At 37.7% G+C, this 13,172-nt stretch overlaps 1 protein-coding gene across 1 annotated transcript; it reads left to right on the top strand.

Annotated features, from left to right (window-relative positions):
* The first annotated feature begins 892 nt into the window (after positions 1 to 892).
* Positions 893 to 6,445, top strand: LOC121308789 (transmembrane protein 196-like). The gene is made up of 5 exons (XM_041241423.1): positions 893 to 1,038; positions 1,294 to 1,477; positions 2,630 to 2,686; positions 3,225 to 3,479; positions 5,803 to 6,445. Exons 2-5 carry the CDS (start codon positions 1,313 to 1,315, stop codon positions 5,866 to 5,868), a joined length of 543 nt encoding a protein of 180 aa, XP_041097357.1. The 5' UTR covers positions 893 to 1,038; positions 1,294 to 1,312; the 3' UTR covers positions 5,869 to 6,445.
* Positions 6,446 to 13,172: the final 6,727 nt, after the last annotated feature.

Here is a 13,172-nt window from a genome sequence, read left to right as displayed (position 1 = left end):
ATATGTGTGACATGCCATACAAATGTATTGTGGTTTGTTCTTTTTTTTGCTATGTACTGTACAGTGCTTTGCCATACTGTTGTATAAAAAGCGCTTATAAATGCAATAAACACATTTTGTTGTAACTATTTTTCTCAATATATTTGCATCAGAAAGGCTTCGTTTTACTTCTTACAAAGCCACTTTAACGGAAATAAATATCTAGATTACTACCGTGATTGTTTTTCACGGTATGGTATTACACATAAATTATTAGTGCTTGGTGTAATCTTATGCACTCCGGGCTATCATATAAAAGGCTTGATAAAGACTAACCTCCTACAGTATATATGTAAGATCGCTGCTAAATGAGGTACACGCTGTGAGTTTTCGCGAGGTACTTCTGTATAAAGAAACTTCGGCTGTCATTACAGGTTGAATTAAGAGGAATGCGACTCAATTTGTCAGACTGTGTTAATATCGTGGTTCAGAGCTAAGTGAATAGAATTTATAAGTTAATAGTTTATAGTATTATGTAGTGTATATGCCATTTATATTTCTGCTACAGCTGCAATGATACTAGGAGAGGATATATTGTTGTTTATTTTGGGTGATTTAGCGTTTTCAACAAAACTGCATTAATGTCAACAGTCAGCTTTTGACGACATCGAATGCCAGCTACAATCTGCAGTGACATCAGCAAGTAAGCAATAGGCACTCCTCTGTAATCTTTGTGTAACTGTGGCGTGGACCGGTTCTGGGAAATTAGAGCCAAACTTTGTTTTATAATCAGAAAGAAAGGTCCAGTTTTTTTAAATATGTTTGGATGTTAGCTGATTGTCGACTGAGTAGCCAATAGAGGTATCTATTAAATGTTGTATTTATATGTTTGTAATTTATTTATTTATGTATTTATGTATTTATTTATGACACAGCTGATTAACTGCTAGGTATAGACAATAGCCAGGACGTTTTGCGCTTCATTAAAGAGACGCCTCAGGAAGAACAGCACCTTGGACAGCGCCTGCCAGCCGTCAAGCTCAGGATGCATTGAGAAGGGTAAAAATACAACTGATACTTAGTTATCTACTTTCTTGAGGTCCACTGTGTCAGCAGTAACTAATTGGTATTATTCTTTTCGAAGATCGCTTAACAAATAAATAAATAAATAAATAAATAAATAAATAAATACAAGTCTTTGCTACCAGAAAGATCGTTTGCAATTGCTTTTCCTGAAACGTATTGCTTATGCTCTGAAACTGAAGCGGTTTTTTGCAGAGGTGGAACGCCGGCTGATTTGTACTTTCTCTGAAGGAATGATGCCTAAGAGAGGATGTGTACCAGGAGGAAGATCATCTGCAGTCTGCTGGTGCTTGCTGTGTTGGAGATAGGAGTCGGGGTGTCGAGCATAGCTTTGGGGGCAGTGGGGATCAGCAGTGTCAATGCCGAGCGAAAGCCACAACTGGGAGATGCTTCTCCGGTATGGAGCGGGGTGTGTGTACGTCAGACATTTCATTTGCTTTTAATCCACCATTTAAAACTGTTAAGAACATGCTTTTAAAAATGCACCATCCTTTTAAAACTTCGCAAGCCTGGTATGTGTGTTGACTGATTATAAAGGATCATTACGTTATGATTTGTAAAATGTTTTCTAATATGCTTCTAGGAAGCCACATATATTATTATTATTATTATTATTATTATTTATTCGTTATTAGTAATATATATATAATTAATAGTCATCACGATTATCGTACAATCGTTTGTGTGCCAACACCATACTTTTTATCGTAAATGATTACGTCTAAATATTACTTTTAAATGAACTCCAACTAAAACAAATAAAGACCCATTCCTTACCACGTGGAATTATAATAGACGTACTCTTTAACAATATCTGCATATAGAAATATTATATATATATATTATATTATATATATATATATATATATATATATATATATATATATATATATATATATATATATATATTAGATATAAAGGCTAGGAGGGGTATAATCAATTTACGTAATCCCCCCGTTACTTTTGTTATTTAGTGTAATAAATCGGTATGAGTGGGCAATGAAACAATAAATGGCGCATACTAAGTATTTGGGGAAAGTACAGTACAATACATGACCAGCTACCCCTATTTGCAAGTACTCAAGGGTTCTGGGTTGAAATGGACTATGTAAACTATCTGCAATTTATTTTGTTTAATTCATTTTTTTTTACAATTAACACAACAATACAATGAACACTTAACCTGGAGGACAAGGTTATTTTTTCCATTAAAGTGACTTGTATTTGTCAAAACAACTTTTGCATTTGCCTTAAAGGGATATTCAGAAATGTATTAAATATCAACCTAAAATCATTACAGTGGTGTATTGTGCATTTAGGGTCCATTGTAGCAACAAATCACGTTTGTATAAAAGTGGTTCCCTGATTGCTCTATTCATATTTGGTACCCTTAATTATGGTAATAGTTGTGGTTCTAATGATATTTAGAAACCCGTGGTTTATTTATATAATTTAATGGAACAAAATGCTACATAAATGCATGCAAACAAATAGGATTATATGTGAAGGTTTCTGATGAAATGGTAGCTTTCTTTTGTTTAAACTTGATATTGTTTTTCCACTGCAGTTTCTAATATGTGGTCTGTGTGGGGTAATTTGTGCCAAAAAGAAATCAGGACTCATTGTAAGTAGCTTGTACTAATGTTAAAAATGAGTAACTGTTTCTTGTTAAGCTTTTGTTTGTTTGTTTGTTTTGTGATTTAGTATAATGCTTAAGTCTTTTATTTTATAATGTTGCAAGTATTGTTTTATTTATTTATCTATTCTTTTTTTACATTTTGACCACTTTTTTAAACTTTTAAACTGCATTCCCTGCCTCAAGATGGCTTTCCATGTACCCGCATGGACCTCAGAACTACATTTCTCATCATCCTCCTGCTTACATATGTAACTGACATGGATTTACCAGTGAGCAGTAGGATGATGGGAAATGTAGTCCTGAGAGGTCCATGCCAGGTATTTGGAAACTTCATCTTCCCAAGGAAGGGACACACATCCCTTGATAATATATTATGGCCCAGGTGTGCTGGGTTTAGAACCCATGACCATTGAATGTTTTTTTTTTGTTTGTTTGTTTTTTTTAATCATTCTAGTAACATTTATAATGCATTGTGGTGCACCTTTTTTTGTGAACACTATAATCTTTCTTTTTTCCTCAACAGATGATATTATTTTCAGCCTGTTGTATCTGTGGGCTGATTGGAGGGATACTAAATTTTCAGTTTGTGCGAGCACTTGTGAAAAAGTCTTCCGCTCTTTACTCTCTGCACGTTGCTGCTATGTCACTGGCCTGTCTGGGGATTGGCGGCTGCACACTTTCAGCTTGGCTAACCTGTCGCTTAGCCAGCAATGAGCAACAAAGGATGTTTATAGAAAGGGAGCACTCTCTACACCATTCCCACGAAATGACAGAGAAAGTAGGTTATTGTTAATCTATTTTTTTTCTGCCTACACATTCTCATGTGGTACAGTAAGGATTACTAGGATTAATTCCTGTTTCAAATGGAGTATTCAAGTACTTATGATGGCTGCCAAGTGAACTTTTAGATGTGCAAGTTTTCAAAATTATTTGTACAGTTAATAAACAAATCTTTAAATGCAATGGACCCACACACGCACACATGCACACATGCACACACATGCTACAGAGGACTGGTATGCAGTGAGGAAGGAACAGAACAAATTAAAATATATTCAATGCTGTGGTACTGCATCCGGCAATTACATCAGGTGAGTGAAAAGCTGGACATCCGTACCATACAATTGTTAACAGGAAGGAAGGTACCAAGTTCACACCTGGCATTACTAAGACTATGGCATCACCTGATCTTCTGATCTTTTTCTTACTTAGGGTTTTTCAACATTTTCATGAATGCACAAATGATTGAAATCTGAGTATCAATGCTGTAAAATAAAACGTAGTAGTAGTTTAACAATTTGGAAAAAATGAGCAACTAGATTGTATTATCAGTCAGGTAGCCTACCTGCCAATAATGCATATTTTTCCCTTCTTGTTTTGCAGTGAATGGTTCTATTTTTCTTAAATACCCCACAATGACCTCCAGCTGATATTATATGACTTCACCTCTTTCTTTTTGTTTTGAATACACATTGTATTCTGTCTGTGTGTAAACAATGCCCACTGTGCTGTTCTTTATTTCACCGCATGCCGAACCTCTGGACCGCTGTATTGTATGTGCCTGGCTCTTAAGTATTTTTAAAATATGAGTTTTGATTCATTTTTTCCCTTTTTTTATAAGAGTTTTGTTCTAAATGAATGCCATGTGTAAATTGCATATATTAGCCTGTGACAATGTCACTAATATAGAGTTGTCGTAGATTAAGCCGAGGTTGTGATATATTTTAGTTTAAAGGAGATTGCTGAGCAGACAGGCTTCCATTAACTAAATGAAAAGCAAGCCAATAATATAACAGAATGCACTGAAGCAGCAGTGTCATTCTGACCCTTACTTGTGACTCTGAAAAAACTTAAGATATGCTGAAACCGTTACTTCTTATTAGTACAACATTCACAGAATTTCCTTGTTTGCGGTTGACTTTTTTCTTCTCTTCTCAGACTTTATTTTCACTGACTCATGTGAAGCCCATTTATGTCGCCACAACGCCACCTCACTACCACAGAAGAGAATAGGTTTACCATGTTAATTTCTAACTGTGCTTTATCATGCCTTTCTTTGCTTTATTGTACTTGCTTATGCTATATCATGCTTCCTCTATGCATCTTTACATTTTGTAAAGGGTGAAACCAATATTTTGAGAGGAATGTCACTACTGAATATCCTGCGGGAATACAAATAGTAAATCCATGAAGAGGAGCCTATATGTATCAATAAATTGGCTGCAATATTGCACTGGTGTAATGGTTTAGGGTGCTCTCTATTTTGCCTGCCAAACCTCTTCAGAAAATGTATTGCATCAACTCTATCAACCATGTACTGACCAATTTTGTTTTCAGTACACACCTTTCTCTAAGGTCAGATACTACTGTTCTGTGTTTGTGCTCTTTGGAGCTTTTTCATTTGTAAATTGTCATGTAAATTGTCATGTCTAGCTTCATGTAGTTTGTCAGTACAAGAAAAGCAGATGCTATGAGAAAGAATATCATAAGAACCACTAATCATGTAATCAGTGATGTATCTAAATACAACTGCCAGTTACACTATATTAATCCTGCCAGTGTTTCCCCCAGGGTTGAGTCACCGCTATCGCCCTTCGTTACTTCACTAAATGCAATTACAAGTTAAAGGGTAGCAGTATTTGATCAGGATTACATAAAAAATGCAATGGGGGATTGATATAATGAAATGCAGTGCTACCTTGTTATAAGGTGACACTATACTGTGATAAAGGTTGTAAGGCAGTATGGTCATGCTGCCCATTACACTAGCCCTTGTATTCTCTTACCCATGACTCTCAGCTACACCGTTATAAGGGGGAGCACTGAACGAATTCTCAGTTTTATATTACCTTTATGAACATTTCAGTTGACCTTTTCCGAATTGGCTTCTGCTTATGGGTTTGCTATAAATATCCATGTGCATTCTAAAGATGTTCACTAACATATCTAATACATTTTTAGCGCTCTGTGCAATGAGGTTAACTGTGTGTTATTGTATAGCTACAATGTGTAGTTGTGTAAGTCAACAAGAGTCTATGAAGACTAGAGTTCTAAAATATTTAGTAGTTATACTGACAGTAAATTCTGTTTTTTTACAACAGGAATTGACAGATAATTTAAGCAATGGGATCCCTCAAGTTCTACAAAATGGAAAGACAACATTATAGTGACAACGTTCAACAACAACAAAGAATGCGGTTCCTATAAATATGGTAAGCTGAGAGAACAGTGAAGTTATTTAAGACTCTACAATTCATTGGAACCACCGAAGACTGGACAATGCCCTGTGGTGATCGGGCGATCAATTTTACTGACTGTGGAAGCAGCAAATAATTGTGGAAGCTGCATAATCGTCTGGACCAAAAACTTTCTAGAAAAAAAGGCAGATACTTTTAGCTACAGTCAAGCTAACTTAACAAATGGCTTGATAAGCAGCTTTCCTACTGTTTTTTTTAAAGGACAAATAACCCTGATGAAGACTTTGACAGTCAAGACTGATACTTTGCTATGTTTGTAAAATATTAATGTACAATTTCCAGAAAGCATGTGAAAGGCATCCATCTAAGGCTTGCAGTCTGACAGTCTTTCTTAATCCACGGGAACCCCAAACCGGAATGCTAACCCTTTAAAATGATTCCTGAATGCTTGATGAAGTAGCAGTCCTTATATTTAAGAAATATTTACCTGGTTTGATTGATCACTAAATATATGGAATTTATCATTTGTGAATGAAATATGTTTTTATAAGAGCTTATAACAAAAAATAAAGAATATGAGGTAATAAACTGTTGTTTAATTCTGTTTCACTATTTTACATGTTCTAGTGTAGTTTTCTTCTGATGGTACTGTTGTTTTCAGTTGAAGATATCTTTAGCTGTCTATACTACCCAAAAGTACAGATTCTAAAGGGTTAAAGAGTAGTGTGTGTGTGTGTGTGTGTGTGTGTGTATGTGTATGTATATATATATATATATATATATATATATATATATATATATATATATATATATAGTGGCAAAGTATGTGGCACTGCAACAAATAACGTGTACCTGAGCCTAAAGACAAGTGAATGACAAAAAATAAAACATGTACTATTGATGAGATGCTCACACTGCCTGCGATGCGACAGGCAACACAGACATGCCACAAAATAAAAATAGGACTGATGATTAAGTTTACGATTTTGTCGCGTGACAGCTGGGGAACTGACCAATGAAGAACAGCTTAGCTTGTGTTTCTTCAGTAAAACAATGGTGGAAGAAAAGATTTTATTGCATTATCAAGATACCCAGAGCTGTACAATAAAGGACACAAAAATTACAAAAACAAGACAATAAGGGAGGACATTTGTGTCCATTTCCAGGGAAGTGGATGTAGCTGGTGTGTATGTTGTTTACTTTGACTGAAATATGTATTCTGGAAAGCTGTATAACAGGACTAAGAATAAAAATACTTGGGTTTTTTCCAGCTGATGATGTAATCAGAGGACAGTCATTGTGCGCACCTGTCAAACAGTAAAAACTCAAGTATATTTGTGTTTTTAATTCGTATTTAATCGGAATTGTCATACTTTCTTGGTTTTGTTATTATCTTTGGATGCTTTACATTACACTGATCTGTGTGTGACTAAATACATATCCTTTACAGTAAAACAAATGAAACATAAAATATGTTTTAATTACTCATTCTCTCTCTCTCTCTCTCTCTCTCTCTCTCTCTCTCTCTCTCTCTCTCTCTCTCTCTCTCTCCTCTCTCTCTCTTTCTTTCTAAATGTGCGTGTTTAGGTTTACTATTTGCAGGTAAAGTTATTATTATTATTAGTTAATATTATATTGAAAAACTCCAACCTAATTTTAATACATTTGAACTAATTGTTGTTTTGACGCACATTAATAATGTTTGTTAATATATTTTTACAGGGCTGTGGGCAAAATTTACCATGACATTGCCACTGGTATGAAAGGTAGTGTTGCAGCTAAAATACCGTTTTATCACTGGACAAATTACATCGCACCCAATGTGTGGAGAGACCTTTATCCAGAAAAGCTCTAAAATGATGGTGCCGAAACATGTTTTAAAATTGCCCTCTAGAGGTCACTGTTTAACCTGTCTGCAAGATGCAAATGATTAACAAGGTCAATGTTTAAATCAGGTGTGTTCAATTGTTTTTATTAAACACAAATTATCTCATTTAGCCGCTCTGTGTGTTACCTTCGAGGAAGGCGCGTAGGAGTTTAGGGGGCAGACGCGTGTGTGCGACCGCTGAAGCAACTGAGAGAAATAAGGAGAAAGTCAGGAGTGGAAAAAGTATTCAAATGTGTTACTTGAGTAAAAGTACTGTTACTTGGAAAAAAAGGTAATTAAGTAAAAGTCAAAGTATCCTTCTAGAAAACTACTTGAGTAAAAGAACTTAAGTATCATATTGAAGAAAAAAGTTGCTGCCCTTAGATTCTACCCATAGAAAACCGTCGGAAGAAAAAAACCAAAACAAAAAAACAAACTAACAAACAAAACCAAAAAAACATTTATCAGCAGCTATAGCAACTACTCTGGTTTTATTCACAAGTTGTAAAACAAATGGATGCAGACTGACATTCAATAACTTTATTACAACAGATCACCAGCAACACACACATGGTACCTGTTCTCTGACAGCACTTTGATTAAACTTTATGAACACAACAGCACGATTACCAATAACACATTTTAAAAAAGTAGCCTAACATACTGAAATTTAGCTGACTGTACAAATATGCACTAAAATCTTATTAAAAATAAATAAATACATAAAACGTTATTGATAACAAACACTTCACAAAACAACATACGAACATCTGCGTGTAAGTAAAATATTTTAATTAAATAGGGTACTGTATTAAATTGGATTAAACCAAAGGGCCTGAACAGAACACAGATGTTTTTTTGAAAAAAAAAAAAAATGCATTACTCATGGAATACTGAGCTAAACTGAGCAACAAAAAATAGTTTTTCATAAAATCTGGATAAAATTATTAGAAAAACTTATTTTCTCAATTTTGTTTAATGTATCCTATATTCTTACAGCATTTGAGCCCTCAGGAGCCTTTAACGTGGGCATTACCACATGATTAAGGCCGCTCCTTCAGGCTCAGATGCTTAATTTAAATCTCAAATCAGGAATTTAAATTTTAGTCACAACCTTTAAGCATAAAAAAACAGAATTCAGGAAGCAATTCTAGAATCAAATGTTAAAAATGTGAAATCCTGTTCTGAAACTACTTGTAGATTCCTGTTACTCTTCTAAACTACTAATGCATCCTCTGCAGCGAAACCCTGTTTGTTGATTGGTTATTTTAAAAATCAAAACAGTCCCTGGTTGGGCAGCAACATACTACGTCATCATCAAAGCAAGCAGACACTTCGCATGCGGCTCTACTTTACCCAGTCAGAATCCTGGCCAGCGCGAGAGTCAGTGTGCTGAAAGAACGAGTAACAAGATGTTTCTGGGAAATGTAGTGGAGTAAAAAGTACAACATTTTCTAAACAAACATACTTGAGTAAAAGTACAAGTATCCCAAAAATAAAGTACTTAAGTAAAGTACAGATCCCTAAAACAAATACTTAAGTAGTGTACTAAAGTATTTCTAATTTGTTACTTTCCACCCTTGGAGAAAATAACAAGCAAAACATCTTGTTCTAGTAAAAGCTACATCAGCTCACTCTGTGAGTCAGGGCTACATCAATTCCTGTGCCGAAGTATGTTTTGTTACTATCTACAATAATTGTGTTTATGCTCTGTAAAACAATAAACAGCACGTCTTTGTTGTGGGAAACAAATATCCAGTCTCCAGTATACTTCTACATTCTGCAACACATATGGCCAGTGTGTGACACACTGTTAGCAGTGGGATTACAGCGCCCCCTAGAGGCTGGGAGAAAAAATACAGAGGTTTTTTTTCTTCTCCTCTCTGTCCGCAAGTAAAAGCACTGCTGCAAGATACCGCCACCAAGCAAGAAACTAACCGTGTGCAGCAGGAACAAGCAGTGGCGCAACGTTGCACCACTCAGCAATTGCCGGAACAGCTGGTCCAAGAGCAGCAGGAGCAACAGGAGCTGGCCAGGCTCGATTCAGCTGAGCATTCCAACACGGTGGTGAGCAACATGAGGCCGAGTCATCTATAGAAAATGACCAAGGAGGATGACATGGAGGTGCACCTGCTGTCCTTTGATTGGGTGTCCACCAGAAAAGCCTGGCCAAGGGCTCAGTGGGCTAGTATTTTGACCCCGTTTTTAATAGGCGACTCCCAAAAAGGCCTGTTATCATTTTGACCAGTCGGCAGCGGAGAACTCTGACCAGCTCAAGTCAGAAATTTTGGCTGGGGCAGGTGTGAACTCAGCAGCGTGAGCACAGCGTTTTCATGCCAGGTGTTGCAAGGTCGAGGAAGCCCAGAGGTCACAAATGTTCGACTTCATTCACCTGGCACAACGTTGGTTGCAGCCCAATGTAAACACTGCTTTCAGAGTGGTCGAAATTGTGATCTTGGACACATTTTTAAGAGCCATGCCACCCCCCCTAAGGAAGGGGCGAGCCAAACTGACCCTTTTACCCTCAATGACTTTGTCACTGTTGTCAAGTGACAACTGGCTGCTGAGGACTTGGCAAGTCAACCAGTCCCGACTTCACTCACACGAGGATGGCGACCCCCTGTCCCGAGCGAGACAATGCCCAACAGGAATTCGGGTAAGAACAAACTGAAGGGAGGGGTCATTGAAGAGTGGCCTGTGGCTGTTAAGGGACTGGGGTTACAAGGGGGAAACCGGGCTATAAATACTGTACCAAGGGCAGATCAGTACCAAAACTGTCAATATTATAAATACAATGATTATGGGCATATCTCAGTGCAGTGTCCTAACAAGTGTGAGCCAATGCAATGTAATCTGGGTGATAAAGAGTATTGCGGCTTAATAAATGTGGTGAATGTGGCATTGGCTGCACACAATGGAAGTGCAATTATGCTGGTTTCACCGAATTTCATGTGACTGAACCAATTAGACCACAATTTTAAGACTGGTATCACTTGGTGATATAAACTTCTACCTGTCTTGCAAAGTTAAAATTGAGTTTCAGGGTAGGGAGAATATGATAAAGGTAGGGGTTATTCCAAAGCTCCCCAGGATAGAGACTATCCAGGTTTTGATGACCTGGACAAATTAAAAGGGTAATTAGCTCATCCACCGACAAATTATGTAGAGGGAAAATTAGACCTTCAAGAGAGCTTGTGTCACAAATTTCCATTTACAGATTCCAAGTTGTTTAACCCGGTGAGCAAGGTTTAAAAATCACATAAAGAGAAATGAGCCAACAAGTATGGACTAAACATGGGGTCAGAAAAGGGGTCAGCATACAGTGTGCTCCTCAAGAAATAATTGATGCAACAAGGGATGTACAGGTAATTGCAGAAGGGACTGAATCCGATATGCTAGAGCACCTGGGATTACAAAATGTACAATTTGGGAGAGACCAAGCCAATGACCCCACTGTAATTAATATAAAAACCCTGGTAGCAGAGGCAAATGGAGTTCCTGTGGAGGGCATAAATAAAGGTGCATAGGGCTCATTTTATTGTTAAAAACGATCTTCTAGATTGAGTAACTCAAACTAAGGCCCAGTCCATGCCCGTAGCCATCCATGACCTGTGGCTGAGGGATAGGAACCGATGGAAGGCCTGGGAGCAAGGGCACAACCCAAGGACGCTAAAGGAGATGTTCGTGATGGTCCTTGTCTACTTAAAGGCAGAGATAGAGGGAGAAGTCCCACAGCTGGCTCCAGCGCAGGAGAGAGAAGCTCCATCGCCAGACAGAGAAGGGGGATGATCGGAGGGCAGCTGGGAGGCCTTCTTCTGGTGCCCTTCCTACAGGGAGTGGGGCCACTTCGTGGTCACCTGCCCCATCCTCCAGGAAGAGGAGGAGAAGGAGCAGCACCAGTTTGCAGTGCAAAAAGAAGCCCCACTGCTGTCTCCAGCATGAGAGGGAGAAGCCCTGCTGTCTCCAGCAACTGAGAGTCTCATTAGTTCCCAGCGACCGAGGGAGAGCTGCACCAGTGTCAAATGATGGAGGGTGACTACCTGCCACTCACAACTCCACCGCAATGGGAGGACTGCCTGCTGCTCCCACCTCCACCGCCATTGGAGGACTGCCTGCGCCTCCCACTTGTACTGCCCAAGGATGCCTGCCTTGCACCGCCCAAGGATGCCTGCTTTGCAATGCCCAAGGATGTCTGCCTTGCTCTGCTCAGGGATGCCATGCCCACTCCATTCAAGTTTGTCATGCCCGCTCTGCTCAAAAGCAGCTGCCCTGCATATCCTAGGGATTCCTGCTGCTCTGCATCGCCTGGGGTTGCTTGTTGCTCTACATCACTTGGGGAGACAACTCGTCATCGCCTGGGGAGGCCAGTTTGCCATCGCCTGGGGAGTAGAGAGTGAGACAGGAATGAAACTTCAGTCCTGTCCCATCCTGTCCTATCAAAAATGTTCCTGTCCCATCTCATCCCATGAAAGAGTCATCATTTTCAATCCTGTCCCATCCTGTAATGGCCAAATTTTTCCCTGTCCCATCCCGTCCAGTAACTTTTTTCTTTTTTTTTATTCCTGTCCCATCCTGTCCTGTCAAAAAAATCCCATCCCATTCTATCTCGTGATATACACAGATAAATTGTTATTTGGAGGTACAGATATTTTTGTATTCATATATACAAATATGGTTTATAGGGTTTTGCATTAAATACTACAGGTATACTACTAGTAATTTGTTATTTGGGTTTTTTTGTTTGGTTTTTTCAGAAAAAAATATAGTGCAAGCACAATGTCTTTTTAAGTACAATGTGCAATATAATGATGTAATATATAAATTAAGTAATATAAAAACAACTGTTTAGAGTTGTGTGCAGCAGTTTCAGTTTCTAAACCGGTTACTAAGCAACCCGGCTCAGAGATTTTAATATGTCAGTGAAATACAGTATTATGAACCATTAATTCATTAGAAAATAAACAACAACAAAAAACATGGTATTGAAATAAAATTTCATAAACATTCAGGGAGTATCCACCATTTATTTATGTATTAAAAATCATGGCATTATACATATGCCTTCAAGGTAGCACCGTAGCAGAACCTCCAAAATAGTAGCTACTGTGGCCAAATTGTAGTCGTTGGCATTTCTGCATTATGATTAGGGGTAATATTCATAAAAAACAAAAATGTGCACACCCTTAATATACTGTACATATGTATATATAGAGAGATATGTTAAGTACATGCCAGTAGCCATCCACAGCGTTCGGTTATTCTGCTAGTTTCAATAATTCATGTATCAATATTGTTAACTAAAGGTCTGACATAACTATACAATAATGGGTAATATGAAATATTTTAAGTATCAATCTATGTTAAACGTAAGGGTTTTTATTAACCATTCCGTGTTGCCAAGATGCTG

The sequence above is a fragment of the Polyodon spathula genome, chromosome 3 (assembly GCF_017654505.1).
Source record: "Polyodon spathula isolate WHYD16114869_AA chromosome 3, ASM1765450v1, whole genome shotgun sequence".
Classification (NCBI taxonomy): Eukaryota; Metazoa; Chordata; class Actinopteri; order Acipenseriformes; family Polyodontidae; genus Polyodon; species Polyodon spathula.
This window is presented reverse-complemented; position numbering and strand designations above follow the sequence as displayed.